Below are 17,834 nucleotides of genomic sequence, written 5' to 3'. Positions count from 1 at the left end.
CTGAGAAGTCAGCTTTGGCTTCCTACACTCATAAATGGGATCAGTGCCACTGTAGAGAAGTAATAATGCATAAGAGTTCTGAGAGCTTCTCTTAATGGAGCCACGTGTGCTGACCACCACTTCTGGGAGCTGTTCTGCTCTGTACTCCTGCTCTGCTGTCAGGAGGTGTAAGTGAATCAGTGCAGTGAATACAGAATCACTGAGTGGATAGGGCTGGAAGGAACCACAGCTGGTCATCTGGTCCAATCCCCCTGCTCAGGGTCATCCCAGAGCACATGGCACAGGAAAGTGTCCAGACGGTTTTTGAATATCTCCAGTCAGGGAGACTCTACAACCTGAGAAATCTGTTCTAGTGCTCAGTCACCTACACACTAAAGAAGCTCATCCGCATATTCAGGTGGAACTTCCTGTGTATCAGTTTTTGCCTGGTGCCTCTTGCTCTGTTGCTTGGCACCAGTGAGAAAAGTCTGGCTCCCTCTGACTTGACACCCACCCTTTAGATACTTACATATATGGATGCTGTTGTTTTCCCTTAGGAGCTAATGTGACTGCACTAATAGAATCACAGAATCAGTTAGGCTGGGAAAGACCTCTGAGGTCATTGAGTCCAACCTTTGACTGAACACCACCGTGCCAAGTACACCATGGCACTGGATACCATTTAGTCTTTTCTTAAACACCTCCAGGAGCAGGGACTCTACCACCCCCCAGGGCCACCCGTTTCAGTGGTTAAAACCCCTTCCGTGGAGAAGCAGTCACCTTGTGGAATGCAGTGTGGGAGTATGTACTTGCATCCCAGAATACCTGCTTTAGCAGGCACTGCTCAAGCTAATGCAACATTGAAAGTCCATGTTTCTCACTTTATTGGCATTTCTGCATTAAAGTCTGTTTGGTGAGGACTCTCTAGCCCTTTCTATTCAGTCACTCTAGAGTGCTGCCAAAATCCACATTCAGCGAATATTTATGTATTTACTTGTTTTCAAGGAGAGAAGTAATTCGAACTATTTAATTAAATAACTTTTTAAGCATTTGTCTAATCTGAAGACTTTTTAGTTGGCTGTGGAACGGTTTTTGTAAAATAAATGCCTTTTAGTTCTCTGGAACACCGAGAGCATCAGCCAAGACCACTGGGGGGAGCACATGACTTGTGTAAATGCATTTTGCTCTGGAGGCACAAAAGGCCAGTGACAGCAGAGAAAATTTGTATATATATGTGTGTATATATATATATATGTGTATATGTATATATATATAAACATCTAAAATGTAAGTATTAATTTGGTGCCTAAGTAATTATATAGAATACAAAAGTTATTCCTATTCCTTGTGGCATCTGTGCTAAAACTGTATTTCATTCCTAATTTATCTTTTCCACTATCTTGTGGACCCCAGGTTTTGCTGCCGTTCCCCCTAGATAAGCCCCTTGTCACTAGTACCACCCTTTCCTGTATTATTTCCTGTTTGCAATTATTACCTTCAGCTATAGTAACTTTTATTCCCACAGGCTCACAGAGAATCCAGGGAGATGCAACCTGGGATCCCAAGGGAACAAGACTGCCTGTAAACCTGTGGTGAGATGGCAAGAAATTTCTCTGGCAGCAGGATAACCAAGGGGTAATATTGGGAGGCTGGGACCTGATGCTCTCAGGTGTGAGAGGACTGGCAAGAAAGGGCGTGTTAAATTTGTCTGATTATGTTTCACAACAAGACAAAAAAAAAAAACTCAAGGGCTGTAGAGTTTATATCTAGAAATCTAAGCATTTGAGGTTTTTTGTAGATTGAAACTTTGTATTTTATCACTGTAATTATACTACGCAGGTCTTTCAGTCCTCTTTAGACACTAAGAGATCTCTAAGGGAAAAGTAGCTCTTTTATTGGTTTTCTATTGCTTAAAAGCTACTGGTATCTATAGCCACTACACTATCTTAGTGCGAAAGCACTTCCCAATTACCTCTTTTAAAATTACAGTGCTTGTAGAAATTAATCACATCTTTAGTCTATATTAATAGATTTCTTCCTGTGTGTCCCCAAAATACAGGCTAGTTATGTGGCTAATGCATTTTTTTTACATTTTTACCTTAGATTCACATCCAAGTTAGGTAATGTAAAAAATTGAGCAGGAACATAAATGCAAGATGAAATCACCAGTCTATTGCTCCAAAGTGTTGCAGTTCATCAAAAGTATTTTAAAATCCAAGTTTTTTCAATACACCATGATTGTATGTATGCTTTAAACAATTTTGGGAAGCTTACAAACTTGATGAAAGTGCAAAACCATAAATGTTTCTGTGTTTGTTTTATGAATCATAAACTCATACTCTTTGGCTTTATATTAAAATTTATAGAAGAAAAAAATATTTTCTACTTTGACTAGGACCTTTAAACCTAGAATCAATTTTGGAATAAGATTTTACTTGTGTCCTACTCATATTTAAAAGCTGAAGTTTATTTTAGGCATGTCACTGTCACTTTCAAATAGCCAGGAATTTCAGTCCAGCTGAGCTCAGTGTAGATCTTAACAGGGATGGTAATGTTTTGAAAATAGAAGATCTGGGTCACTACAATGTTCATTCTGCTGTGCAGTAAACTAAAATATGGCACACACTAAACTTTATTCACCTCAGCTGTATTGCTCTCTAAAAGCTGGAATTCTTCTCAGCTTGCACTAAAATATGACCTACAGACACAACTATGTTATTGGCATACCTTGTCTGCTGTAACAAAAAAAAAAAAAATTCCACTCCTTAAAAAACATTGTGTACCAGCTAAGTATAAGCTATACCAATGAAATTACTCTTTTGACAGGATAAGCAGCACTTAATTTTGATTCCTCAGTATGGCTGTATTAGTAAACTCTTCACAACGGATATCAACTCCAAGGAAGTTCATACAGGTCCTGGAATATCCTGCTTCTCCAGAGTATCAGCATTTGCTGCAGAACTCATATGTAAAAGGAAAAATAGCTCCCATGGCTCCCGTGAAGACCAAATTGACTACGCAGCAGTGTGATATTCCAGCTTCAAAGATGGACCAACCTAACCATCCCAGTGGGATGCTGCATTAATGCACTCTTTCTGGCATCTCACAGCACATCTCCTGCAAGCAAAACTGTTTTCCTTTCCAAAAAAGATAATTTCTCCCAGTAGCTTCTGCAGTTAAAAATCTGCAGTATTTTAAGTATGTGCCAATGATTTAGATTAAAAATCATTGGTTGTGAAATGTAAAAGAAAAAAAGACCCTGCCTGGATTGCATGTAGCTTTATTTATCATTCATTCAAAAATCATCCTAAGTATAGCTGCCACAGAACTCTCTGGATGCTATTTGAGAAGCTACAGCCAGCCGTGTAAAAGGGGCCCCTTCAACATGTGGCAGAGTGCCTGGTGTCTAGTCCAGGACTAAAAGTTCTGACAGTACCAAACATCTCTGCCTGTGCTCTGAAAGCACAAGGTTAGAAACCATCAAGTCATTAAGGGCTTGGTGATTGATCCATCTCTGTATCTTAACTTCTGAGCCTACAAGAAAGATGGAGAGATTCACATGGGCATGTAATGACAGGACAAGGAGGAAGGGTTTCAAACTGAGGAACAGTAGGTTTAGATTAGATATTAGGAAGAAATTCTTCACTGTGAAGGTGGTGAGACACTAGAACAAAATGCCCAGAGCAGCTGTTGAACAGCTTTCCTGGAAGTGTTCAAGGCCAGGTTGGATGGGGCTTTGAGAAACCTGCCCATGGCAGGGGGATTGGAACCACACGATCTTTAAGGGCCTTCCAACCCCAACCATTCTATGACTCTTTGAATCAGTTTCACCCTGTTCATCACTGTGACACTGTATGAGACACCAGTCAGGAAAAGGAACTTCCAGACCCATATTCTGTCCCCATAAACAAATACATAGATGAGCACTGCCAACCTTAAGAAACTGGAGTTGAAATGCAAACACCTGATTACATTTGCATAGTTGTGAAAATTTATTAGTCACAGTGTAATGAAAATCAACTTTTTTGGTACAGGCAGAAGTAAAAACATTATATAGAAAAAAAAATCACAGCTTTTAAAACTGACTTACATTGTTTAAAGTGAGTAAATCTGGTTGTATTTCAAGGCATTGGACTTTAATACTTAATTTTATGCCAAACAATCACACAGTGCAAGAAATATTCTGCAACAAATTCCATACAGCAGTCTTCAGAGTATTTAGTCTCACAGAATCTCATGGTGGCAAAAAAATGTACTGAATACTTTTCCATTTAAACAGAAAACATTGCTGAAGTTACATTTTTCTTTCTTCACATACTATTACAAAAATATCAAATTGCAAATTTGACAGTGTATTCTACAAATAAATGCATCATAAGCAACAGGAATCGCAACTTTGGCACAGCTACTTTACAAAGTGTATTATAAAAATAAATTATATGGCAAATATCAAACAAAATCAAGCACGTGCCTTAGGCTTTGCAATTAAAATTGAAATTCAGCTGGCAGAAGGACTGCTGCTCTCTCTCTCTGATTAGATACTTTTAAAATACCAGCAAGGCCATTCGTTTTTCAAGCTCTACCAAGGAAAAAAAAAGTATAAAACCTAACGGAAGCACTAATACTTCCACAAATAATCAGTAGCATAAGTGACCCTGGTGTTGATGGCAGAGAGCTTCTACAGGGATCCATCCACAGGCATGGAGGGTAGTGCCCACAGAGAGCTCTAGCGGGCGGTAACTCATCTAGAGTTCACGCGTAACTGGTGAATGATGACACTCTCTAAAAGAAAAGAGAGCAAAACATTCGGATTTATGAAACTACAAACGCATTGCAACTTACTTTAAAGAAGAGCAATTACAATGGCAGTGCAATGTCTCACAAATGTCTCACAAACTTACTCTCACATCACTGCTTGATAAAACTGTCCTGGCTAATGCTACAGAGGGAAACTAAATTAGTACCTGTTGACGGCTCCAGAGGGCCTTGGCTTCCACTTCAATGTCAAGACCATCATTTGGTTGCCCACAGGGTAAAAGGAGTAATACAGTTGAATGGATTAAAGCAGAGGGACACCAAAGTTCCAGTTCCACACCCAAACTAGGTAGAGAAAGACTTGGAGTTGGGTGTCTAGTCTTGTCTAAGCAACTTCATAAATAGGGACGACGAAGAGGTATGGGGTCATTTCTCATTTTTTAAAATTTAAACTTGGCTTAGAAATCTATGCTGTGTTTATTCAGCAAGTCTTCTTGAATCTTGCTACTGACTTTAATAGGGATAAATTTCAGCCACAGCATGCAAAACTATGTGTTGGTATTTTCTTTAAAAGGCTGGATTTAATTTTGCCCTGTGTATAGTATCAGAGGTTCCTGACCCTGATTAATCCCTGGGCTCTGCTGAAGTACTGGCGGCCTGGTCTTCTGTTCTCTACCTATATATACAGCTCTTACAGGCAACTTTTTTTAATATAAGAATTTAACTGTCAATTAACATTTTTCTCTGAAAAGGTGTATTTTATGCATTTCAAAAAATGTAACTGTATCAATAATGTACCAATACTAATTCAAGCATACAGTTACACATTTTCAGAAATATTCTTAATCGAAATTACTTTTGTTACCTTCCTTTCTTAATAGTCTGAAAATTTTTCAAAATTTACATGATCCAAGAAATGACACTATTGATATAATTTTTGCCTTTTACATTTTTATTGAATTCTGCCTTTATCTGCTTCCTAACTAATATTTGCAAGGTGTTTCATGAAGTTATATTACAAGAAGAAAGAAAAATGAAAGCATTTTCCGTGTACTCTTACTGCCAGAACTTTGCCACTAGATGGCAGATCGCAGTGCTGCTTTTCATACGTGGTGAAGCAAGAGCAAGGCTGAGGCAACGTCCAATAAAATAAGTTAAGGCAAATGAAATAACAGAATTTCCCGAATGGAAAGTATTTATTTTCCATAAAATATATCAACAACAGATGATTTTCAACAAGAAACGTACACCAGTTCTACCACATTTGAGCAGTGAATGTGAAGTAACCACAAACTATTGTATGATTTTACCTTACAGCCGTGCTGTTCTACCTTGAAGCTCTTGTGGAATGTGATGTTAAAAGCTACATTTACAAATTATTTTCTTTATATTAAAAATATTCTTTTTTAAAGAAAAAAATATTTTCTTAACATTCATTGTGCACATTTAATAAGGAGTTTAGACACCACATTCTAAAAAAAATGGGCAGCAGAAAAATCTCACACTCCTTGTTAAGGCTCAGTCACTGAATGAAAAGCAAAACTACAGTTGATGTCTGAATCAGACACCCTTCTCCTACAGACCCAAACAGTAATTGTGCAGAAAAGAGTAGGAGAAAAAATAGGTTTTTTTAAAAAATCAAATAATTTCCACTGATATTTATCTTTCATTCATTTCTCACACACCTAGAAAACACACACTCTAAGTTTGCTTCAGATGTATTTGTAATGCTTTTATATATATATATATATGTGAACATATATATTCTGTACATGCACATATGTGTAGTACTAAAAGAGGTGTCTGAACAGTTACTAAGCTAAAATTAGAGTAGGGCAGATTTTGTCAAGAGTTCTTTTGGGCCACCCTCTGTAGGAATATGATTATATTTGAAGGATATGATTAAATTAATTTTTGTAGAGTTCTAGATGGGAATATTTCAAGGAGCTATGTATTCACTTAAAATAATTTATTTTAATGACAGAAAAAGAAAATTAAGTTAATGTAATATAGCTAATTCTGCTTTCAGTCCTACTGATGGAAAGCAGAACTTCTCAAGGAAACACATCAGGATACCAGTTTATATAATGAAGCACATCAAGTGACATTTTAACATATAAAGTTTAATTTCTCCTTACAATATATACAAGTATCACCAGATAATACAAAAATTAATGTACCACAGACAATGCACACCCAAGCAACAGAAGAGAATCATACATCAGTATTTCTATTTTTAAAACCCCGAGGAGAGGTTTGGTTTTTTTTTTTTGTTTGGAGAACCATTCACACCTGAGTGTTTCATACCCAAGAGCCGATAGCTCTGCACCTGACAGTAGTTAACCCTGGTTACATTTTAAGGGGAAAAAAAGCCTAGGTAAGAGCCATGTGTAGGGGCTAAGATTCAAAGTGAAGTTAATGTCTAAAATGAGAAATATTGCATATAATTTTGCCCAAGACAGCTCAAGCAAAAAATTAAGAGAAAGAGGTTGATAATTCACACTGACACAGGGGAGAAAACCATTCCCCTAAATGAAAACAAGTTCAAACGATGAGCTCACAAAAACTCCTGCCAGCAGACTACTGTTTCAAAGCAACTCAATGAAATTGGCCACTGATGTGTGATGGGAACATATAATTGATCTGAAAATTGTCCTGACTATTGCAGTTTATGCCAAGTACCTGAAACCTAGCAGGACAGTAGCAGACTCTATTTAAAGACATGCTCTTCCACATCTGATCAGAATTACTGAATATTCATGTAAATAACTGAGCATATTTTAGAACATGTGTGGTATATTGCAAGCAGGGACATATGACTTGGCATCCTGTTGGCATGGATCAACATATTAATGTGGCTTTAGAGGTTACTCCCATGGTGGTAATTACGATGTGCTGTAAGTGGTTTGATGATTAAATACAGTGACGTGTACTCTACGGGCCTATTACAAAGAGTCACAAAGCGTTTGGGTTTTGAAAAATCACGCTAACGGGTGTCACAAAAGGAAAAAAGGCGACCAAAGTAAATCAAAATCTCTATTTTTCTTCTACCATTTGCTTAGGACGTTTACTAATCTGAGAGAAACCCCCCTAGGCATTACAGTGGAAGCTCTGTGCTCCTTTTTCAGTCACACTCTATTGTATTGATCTGCTAAGACCAAATTAGCAATACCCCTATGTAGCAGTAAGTCTGGTGATGGGATCTAACTTAGGGAACATGGTAGAAAACTTCTTAGGAACTAGACTTAAAATCAGAGAGATCACCCGGAGAACTGAGGATGCACCTTCTCAGTCCACGTGTGCCGCTCATGAATGGGCTGGCATTTTCCCTGCTCTTCCCCCTCTCCACGTTAATGCTGGTGCTAAGCCGTACGTTACTACTGCTGGGCTTGAGCGATCACAATTGCTTATGTGGCTGTGTCATCAGCCAAAACAGGGCTTTCTTCCAGCTGACACTGAATAGACCAAATTTACAAAGATTGGTCAGTTGTCTTAGTTCCTGACAAAGCATTGTAACACTGTCCTTAAGATTCTGAGTGCATTATTTTGCTACTCAAATTGTTTCACTTCATTACAAAAAACCCCACCAAAACCCAAACAAAATGACTGAGAAAAAAGGTAAGAGAGAGAAAGCATGAGGATGAGTGATTCCAAATGATCACGTAGGAAGGCTTAGTTTATACTTTATTATCCAGTAATGCAGAATACACAAAAGCCTTGTAAATAAAGCCCTAATGCTTTCCTTTGGATTGATGTGTCAGAGTTTAATTCTTTGGTGCCTAGTAAATTCTGAGGTCTGAACAAAGCTTGTCCTTGTGGCATTTCTGACATCACTCTTGTGTTCATTCTTTGATGCTGTATGAAGATGAGCTCATGCCCTACTCTTCCACACAGTGAGGCACTGCTAAATTCTTGCTCCTCTTCTCTGCTGTCCTTTTCATTAAACCGGAACAACTTCTTATTCTGGAGACCCCTATTGCTTTGTCAGGTTTGGATGAAATTGGTGTGTTCAGAGTTATTCATTAGGGAAGGAGAGATGGAAGGATGGATGAACACAGACACTTCATCTTATAAGCCTCCTTTTCAAAAGGGCCAGGCTCAAAGGCAGTCTTTGGAACAGGGACACAAATCTGGGGGGACACCCTCCTAGTTCAATATCCTGACCCCTCAACCACTCTCTTGTTTCTGTTCAGTGAATACTGAAGCATTCCATGCAGAACAGCACAGCCTTTCCAGGAGGGAATGAGAATGCCACCTTCGTCTCCCTCAGCTGTCAGTGCCACTAGTGAACCAGCCTGCAGCTGATGTGGGTTTGAGTCTCCTCAGACACTGTCATGAAGGGGAATCTGTCTCCTGCCTTTAAAAAAAGGCTTCAACCAAGAGCTTTCCACAATAAGCAGCACTACCCCTGCATTTGTGTGGCATTTGATCTACTAGAAGGCATTCATGATCCAACAGTCACTTTAAAACACCAACTGGTTTCCTATGCCCTCCTCCTTTCTTTTTCTGGCCTGTGAGCCTGGCACTAAGTTACTTTAAAGCCACTTTTACGTTAAAGCCTTTACACTTTTTTGCCAGATCCCTTTTAATTCAGATCAGTTCCCCAGTTAAGTTCGAACACTTGTGCCAGTTCAAAGGACAGCCACATAGTCACTGAGTACTTTCTTGGCTGGAGGTGACAAAGACAGGACTACAACTTTTCAGTCCACTGTGGAGTTATAGCCTGACTTTAAGTGACCGTGAAATTGTGACTTGACTTAAAAGCCTCGGAGGAAATACAAGAACACCTGCATTATAGATCTCAGTGAGGCACAGAGGCTGCAGTGCTACATTTAAGTCGTAACAGAAACATTGACTAGACAAGGGCTGTGGAAGAACATCAAGAAGATCTTCAGAAAGCTTCTTGGGCTTAGAGACTGTTTTTAGATTTGGTTGTTTAAATTGCTTTTTGGAGCTGACCTACTGAATGGAGAATCTTACTGCAGTCACTAAACATAAGTGTCTTCAGATTCAGAGGAAATTTCAATGTAATACAAATAGTTAGGCTTGAACTTTTAAGACTTCTGAACTACAGGCTTTCTTTTCTCTTCATCTTACCCTTCCACCTTTAGGAAACAAGAATATTAGGTCAATTAAAACAGATGTCAAAAGTTTTGAGTATAACTAAATACCTGTTTTTAGCTAACAGTTTAACCAGCTGCCCGATTCCAACTCTTTAGACTTCTGCGGCAGAGCAAAAGTCTGTTTTTGATGTGCAGCCCCTGGGGAAAAATAACAGGATCCTAAGTCTGACCCCTCTGGAATTTCTGAAGTCTGTCTCATCAAATCCTACTGACTCTACAGGAGCAACTCCCAGCCTGTGCCAGCAGTTGGGCTCTAGCTGTGCCAGTTTGCATGCCCTAGATTTCAAGTACTGTTAGGCTGGCTTGTTTCTTCAGGTGAATTAGTTTCTTAGACTTCAAACAAAAACAAGATTTTCAACCACTGGCACACATAGAGTACTGAGTATGGTGACAGTTAACTAAGGAACTAAGTTTCTTTGACACAAGGAAGGCTTAAGGCAGCTGTATCATGCCACATTAGCTTGGGGATCATGTTTGCAATATCATTTGACTGGTTTGACCTTACAACTTCCTTCAGTAACAGTAGAGTGAATATCCAGAAAAAAACCCTTTTTTTCCTTTAAATATCTGTTAAAAAGTCTGTGTTACAATAAGAACAGTAAGATCTCAGCAACAATTTACTGACATACTGTGGCTTTTAAGTGATAAGATTTACTTGAGAAGATCTGATGTATTTCTGACACAGTAATTCCCATTCCTTGCTAATTCCAGTTTCCAAGTTTTATCTGAAGTACTGGGAATAGGAGTTACAAAAAATGCTATTAATACTAATCTGATTTTTGGATGTCATAGGAACATTTTTTTTTTAATGTGGCAAAGAAAAATGCCCTTCATGTGAATAATAAAATGCCAGCTTTACAATGGGATAATTGCCATATCTGGATCTGAATTTCTAGAGCAATGTAAAGCAGACAGAAAACTGAACATTGCTTGGGTTGAGTATAATTTTCTTGACCTTCAGTGACAGAGTCTTCCATCAAATATCTTCTCCCAGGCTAAATTTCGTATTTCAACCACTGGTGCATTTTCCTTTCTGTGAATTTTATTTATAATTCATTGCTGGTCTTCCCACCTTGCTTTTTGTTGTAACTGCTCGGCCCTTCACAGTTTGCTGAGGTGGTTGAAGCATTATACAACTTTAAACCCATCACTTACTGGTCTGCTCAGCTTCATTTCTTTTGGTTGTGACTTTCTTCTGTGAAAATTGATCACTTAATGGAAATGTCCTTTAATAACTCTACTGTTATTAAATAAACATTCATAACAATCATCAGCATCCACACTATTTTCATGCTGGAAAAATTCCTTAAAACATGCTTAAAAATGCAAACATACAAATGAGGAAATCACAAAGAGGGAAGGAAAATGATGAATCACCATGGTATTGTAAGGCAGTCTGCATTTTATGACAAAATATTTTAAACAACTGAAAACTGAGAGTGATTTCCATACCAAACCGTCTTTCACTGTCTGTACCTGAGCTGTGCCTTTAGATAGCAAGTCCTGCCACCAGCAGTCTGTGCTGACTTACCCTCTAAGACATAAGGATGTTTGGCAAGTTTAAATATAAGACCCAACTAGGAAAACTGAAAACCTAGTCAAGTCAATGGAATGAGTTGCTTCATAGCCTTTAGTGGTCTTCAGAGCAGACACAAATGTATTGTACCGATTTTTGCCACACAGTGTTTTTCAAGCTTTCGCAGAAGACTAAACCTTCTGGCTCACAAGCTTTCATCTGAGCCCTGAGCTGGCAGTATTCCAGTGTGTGTAAGTCAGGGACCTGGTTCTAAGTGTTGTCTACAAGTGTTAACTCTCTCTGGAAGAATTAAATTAGTGCCAAACATTGTACAACATCCCTTTGCCCCTGAATTTAGTAACTACCTTGAGAAAGCAGCTCACCAGTGAAAAATAGTGATTTTGATGGGAGGCTTCTAGAGAGAAGGCCACATGGTCACATGGTGCCCATCCTTCCTCTGCCTCCCACACACAAGGTACTGGTTTTCTTTAAAACTGGACCTCAAGGACGCATGGCAAGTCTTCTGGCATTGCTTCCCTAGGCCATCTGGCATTTCAATAATGTGATCAAGGCAGGAAAGAAAGTAGACCATGCAGCAGCAAAGGTGGAAAGTGATCCATTAAGGTGGAAAACAATCTAGTAAAAGTGGCCAAACTTCCTTTGATCTACTAAAAAGTGACCAAGTCTATCATTAAGAATTCCTGAACAAGATTAATAACCTAGTGCAATTACCCCATTCTCACTTCCTAGACTGAAAATCTTCCTGGCATAAAATTGCCTTTTTGACAGCTTGCCGCCTTCCTTTTTTTTTTTTTTTCTTTTCTTTCTTTTTTTTTTTTTTACAATGAGTAAGAAAACAAAAGGACTTTGTTATACAAGTAGTCAGTGCACACACTTATTAGTTTGTTGTTAAGCAACAGATGCAGGACTTCGTTAGTACAGGCAAACGGTGAACAACTACACAGACAGGGGAGCTGACTTCCATGGCAGCAGTAAAACCTGCAGAACGTACCCCCTGAGCCACCACCATCAGCCCTGACCCCCACCCAGGGAGGCAGAGCTGCTGGATGAAGATTTCTTCAGTTCTATTTTCATAGACTGAGTCTCAGCACGAGGCTCGAATTTTGTCACATTTCCTGCTCCTGGGGCTGCCACTACTGGCTTTCCTGCTTTCATACCTTTTGACACAGGAATGCGGGTGGGTGTAGGTCTCAGGGATGACCCATCCTGTCCTGTCTGCAAAACAAAGAGACAGAGGAAAATGCCATGAATTAAGGACTTCTTCTCATACATGCTCATCTTACACTTTCCTTTGGTTCTTCATTTACCTCTCAAACAACCATATCCCAGATCATACCTATTAGCAAAGTAATATTCACACTTGGAATCCAGGCATGGCACATACTGCTAGAGTAGGGCCAAAGGCACAGCTGGGATCAAATGAGTTTCCCAGAGCTGCGGTCCAGTGTTTGGAATCAAGATGTCATAAGGATGGGAATTTCTGCAAATCTCCCATTCTACAGCATGACACAGTGCAGGATGGCTTTAGAGACTACTACAACATTGGCTTGGCTGTCAAGAGAGGAACAATATTAGCATCTTGTATAGACACTAGCGTGGGTTCTCAGAACAGCACAGTCTGCTGAGGCTAACGATAAACCCGGGGTAACTGCCAAATCTTAGGAGCTGGGGCATGATCACTCAGCATAATAAATAAAATTGAATTTTACTTCCCAAAGTATGCTGAGCTCATGGCTGTGGCCACTTATTTCTGCACTGGGAAGGGCAGGGGGCTGGGAGAGAAAGAGACAGAGAAAAGATTTGGATTTCCTTTTCCTGTGGCAGGAGGGATGTGGGAAAGGGCTCGCTGTCCCCCTCCAAGCCCTAATCACGACTTGAGAAACTCTGATGAGGGTTAAACTGCTAACCCAGATTTCCAAAGATACCTCAAGGCAGTGTGGAGACGGTAGTTTTACTATCTCTGCCAGATTTCTGCCCTGGACAACAGCCTAGCAAGCATACTTATCCTCAAGTTTGAGTACTTCAGAATTAAAAAAACAAAGAACAGCCTAAGTGGTTGGCCCGGGACTGGCAGACCCAACACATCTCCTGTGCCCTTCTGGAGCCCCAGCTGGAGACCAGGCCAAAGCTATCCCATAGCTTTGAAACTGCAATCAGCACGTATGCTTAAGCAACCAAATCTCACCATGTAAATGCACAAGGAGTACTTGGATAGGATGAAAAGACTCAAAAGGGCCAACTGCTATTTTCTGTCTCTCTTGGCCAGATAATGAAGGTCAAAACTGGAGCTATCCCATATGAATGATGGCTTAAAGACAATACTTATAAACATGACAATTCTGAAAGAAAAATAAGCTTTATCTCCTGCAGTGTGCAATACAGACACAAATGATAATGGTGACAACTTCAGTGTCTCAGCTGAATTTCATATGTGATTGACATTTCTGTTCAGATTTTGGATAAAGACTTTGATCTCACAAAAGAGAACAATTCTCCTAAAATTCTGGAATCCTAGCTAGACCCACCTGCTAAACTCTGCAACTTATGACATATAAGCAAAATAAAACTAAACTGCTGAAATAGACTGGATTGGGAGCCCATGTCAGCTGCAACATACATTTGCACATTTACTTAAAAATGCTCTACAAATGTTTTTCAGCCAGTGGCATCAGAGCTTTCTGTCTCCATCCTGAGCATGCAAAGGAAAACCATTCCTTAATCTTCTAAGAACAGTTCAAAACCCCATGTGTACACTCAAAAAAAATCACAATTGGAAAACTTGAATGCTGTCTGCCTGACAGGAAGGAAGCCATTTTCAATAACTAAAAGCAACATTTACAATAGCAGTTTAAAGGCTAATATGGAACTCACATGTAGATGTCAAAACAAGTTAGGCCCATACAATTCTGTAGGGCAAAACATGCAAATGCATTCCATCAGCCTTGGAAAATATGTCAACATCCCAGGGAACCCAAATGACAAACATCTTGTACTCCCTGAAAGAGTTCCACAGTGTGTAAACATGAGGCAATCAAATGGAGTAGCTGGAATCTCAGGCATTTCTTCAGCTTTATTCACATGTAAATTATTAACTAAGGATTTGGGCGCTTTCAAGTTACTCATTTCAAGCCTAAATCACTCAAAAGCACTTTGAAAAGAATTCTAACTTGCTTTAAATGTCTTAGTTGCCTTCATTCCAGCATACTAACGTGATGATCACTTGTAAGCTAATGCCTGCTTCACAGGCAGCTCCAATAGCATTTTGTGTTTGCCAAGTGAGATGGCACAGCCGGCTGTGCCCTTGGGCGCGGGAAGGGGCAGCAAGCAGAGAACACATCCAGTCCACATCTTCGCATCTGTGGCAGAGAACCCACACAACTGCCTGTCTCTCCATTGTTTCTTCCAAGAACTCAAAGCTATTCCTTCCAGCCCTGTTTGTCTGTAGGCTGCTGTCTTCTGGCTGATCCAGGAATGTGGTTCCAACCAGAAACTAACCCTTACACAGCTGGAATGGATGCCCGAGATGCGACCCTATGGGACACTGGGTGATGCAAGCTGGATCTGAGCTGGCAAGGCAAGACAAGGTGCCAGAACAGGGACCCAGTGAGGTTAGACAAGACATTACTGAGTGAGTGAATACATGCAGCTGCTATGGTGGAGTCATAATGAGCTCTCATAGCAGACACAGGTGTATTAACCTGTGAAGCTGCAGTAAGGTTGGGCAGTCCCATTAAAGGTAAAAAAAGCAAACTGAGCATACAGAACACGTAGCATATTTGAGCAGTTTGTAACAGATCCTCCTTGGTACATTTTATTGACACACAAAGAGAATGCTTTCATGCGCACCCTGGCTTCTGGAATATTTTAATTACAAAAGTGCTTTCTCAGCATTTGTTCTCAATCCGATCAGGCCCCAGCTTGTCCTGGACAGAAATGGTTCAGTTCAGTGACCAACAGACACCTTGTGCAATTTGAAAAGCCCTGGGCTACTCAAGCAATGTAGACAGGGCTGGCAGACAAGACAGATGACCCAAGGAGACCTAAACAGCTGGAAGGTAGGTAGACTACTTAACAGCACCGAAAATGGCACTAAAATAAAGTATGTTTAAGTAACTTTATCCTGAAAGGGTGGGACTTGAGATCTAGTCAATACAGTCAGTGGAGCCAGTGGGCAATTCAGCTCACACAGAAGCTAGCCCTGTCTCAGCTGAATCAGCCCCCAGTCACCACAGAGCCAGCACAGAGGCCTCAGTGCTGACATGGGGACTGATCGCTACAGACTGACTCAGTTGCCCACACCGAGGCATCTCATGCCATCTGAGGTGTCCCATAGCTGCCACTGCAGGAAGGAACAGGCCTGTTATCCCTCCCAGCCTCATACACATCTCAGTTGCCACCGGCACACAGCCAGCGCCACACCACCACTACACGGGCAAGTGAGTCTCCTGCACCTCCAGGAGCTCTAGCAGCAGCCTAGAGCACGAGACACCTATAAAGAGTTACATTTAGATGCCAATCTCAAACTAAGTGCTGTCCAATTGCAAGTGGCCTCACAGCTGCACAAACACTTGTCCCGTTTCCTCTGGCACCCAACAGCTTCTCAGCTGGGCCCCCCTGCCATGGTCACAGGACACTCTGCATGGTTGGTGCAGTGCCACCGGGCAGGCTCTGCTGCAGCCGGGATTCCCTCTGCTCCCTTCAGATTTGCATGGCACTGGAGTCACTGTGTACCCTGGCAGCAGAAACAGTTGGCACTCAATGCCAGACTTGTAGGAGGTGGAGAGCACAGGGATTAAGTGATTATAGGATTGACACTCATCTTTGTAGTCAAAGATGATCCACGTTCACCAGCAATCCTGTAACCAAATGTAAGGCCTATATCAAAAAACCAGGATACAGGCACCACTGTTTTGGGTTTTTCACAAAGAATACTTGGGTTTATTATGTGGGATTTTTTCTGCAAACTATATTAACTGTCCTGAGAACAGAAATTTGGGCCAATGTGCTAAGGAAGACTAACAAGCAGGCTTTTTCTGGTCTCCATATCCTTTGGTCTTTGTGGTCCATTTGCAATAAAAAAATCATATCCTAGGTCTGCTAAGACAGTCCAAGTATTTTCCTGGGCATGAGTTTGACTTTAATCAAGCTAAGGAGGACTAAACACCATTTTTCCCTGTTTCTATGGGAACTATTCAAATCCATAGGCTGCCACAGAAAAGGCATACATTGTACAAAGCATATTGTATGAGGAGAATTAAGACAAAAATTAAATCCAGTGAGCCAAGAAAGCAGCTGTGTATCAGTTCGTCTTGTTCAATTTTATTAACTAAAACCCTCAAAACTGTATCTGTTGGTTTCATCTAGGGTTACTGAGCAAATGATCACAGCTTGGGTTTTCTGACTAGGGGCAGTGAAGTGTGTTTGTAAAGTTGTCATTTGCAAAACAGATGGTGAATACACTTTTTTTTTCCAAGAGGCTGGGGAGGAAAAGTCACATTTGAGCTTGTTTGAAGTTGCCTGATCAGCTGACTAGGGACATTAAAAAACAAAGGGAAGCATAAGATAAAGTAAATCTTATGGCTGAACTATTCTCCTTACATTCCAAATCAGGGAGGATAAAGTGAAGAAAGAAAGAAAGTTTTTAGCCAGAAAAAAAACCAAAAAAGTTTTGTCTGCTATGGTTCGCTGCATCATCACAGTAGAGACAGACATCTAGTTAAAAAGGAAAGTTTTTTTTTTTAAAAAAAAAAAAAACAACAGTTTTCCAGGCTTCTGAGAGACAAAGGAGTTTGTAAATTAATTCAAGACTTTAAAAAATGAATAGTTGCCTCTAATATGTAGGGAAACACTGTATAATAAAGTATCTACAATACATTATATACGTGGGAAGAGAGAGCAAGCATGTGTGCAATCCCAAACGGATCTATGTGATAAATTCAAGTTTTCTTAATTCAGAAGCCTTAAATGGGAATGGCAGCTTCTCTCCAAAAGTGTGCAAGTATATCTTAAATACACTTCAACGTTTCAGCTTGGGAAGAGATGGCTGATGAGGCATGTTGTAGGGGTCTGCTGACTCTGGAGCAGCTTGGACAAATGTGTAGGGAATGACTATTCAGTATTTGTCAAGATACAAGAAAAAGGCTGTAACCAATGAAGGTATTGCATAGAAGGTATCAAATGAAAGAGCTTTTCCCAAAACCCACAACAGAATTCACTGCCCCCTGATGTTGTGGAAACAACAGTGTAAATGAGTTCAAAAAGCAATTAAAAGAATAAATAGAAAAAAACTCCGCCATGGTCTATTAAAGACAAAGATGCGGCTCTGGTTCAGAAATACCCACCCATTGCCAAAAACTGGGAACAGACACTGAGGGAAACATTACTGTGTGCTTACCCACTCAAAATAATCTTCCCCTAAGCATCTGTTGCAGACTCTGTCT

The 17,834-nt window shown here is 40.1% G+C and overlaps 1 protein-coding gene across 6 annotated transcripts in view; it reads right to left on the bottom strand.

Moving 5' to 3' along the window:
• Nucleotides 1-3,958: 3,958 nt before the first annotated feature.
• FILIP1 (filamin A interacting protein 1) overlaps nt 3,959-17,834 on the bottom strand; it is a 101,435-nt gene continuing 87,559 nt past the window's right edge. For 4 of the 6 annotated variants that reach the window (XM_066179668.1, XM_066179669.1, XM_066179671.1 and 1 more), the window contains one exon: nt 8,398-12,609. In XM_066179668.1, the coding sequence (XP_066035765.1) occupies nt 12,403-12,609 (207 nt within the window). In that variant the 3' untranslated portion in view covers nt 8,398-12,402. Of the gene's footprint in view, nt 4,762-8,397; nt 12,610-17,834 lie in introns of those variants that run through there. The other 2 variants (XM_066179667.1, XM_066179670.1) reach the window with 2 other exon arrangements.

This window comes from Chamaea fasciata, unplaced genomic scaffold (genome assembly GCF_029207755.1).
Source record: "Chamaea fasciata isolate MVZ Bird 193981 ecotype frontalis unplaced genomic scaffold, bChaFas1.0.hap1 SCAF_3, whole genome shotgun sequence".
Taxonomy (NCBI): Eukaryota; Metazoa; Chordata; class Aves; order Passeriformes; family Sylviidae; genus Chamaea; species Chamaea fasciata.
This window is presented reverse-complemented; position numbering and strand designations above follow the sequence as displayed.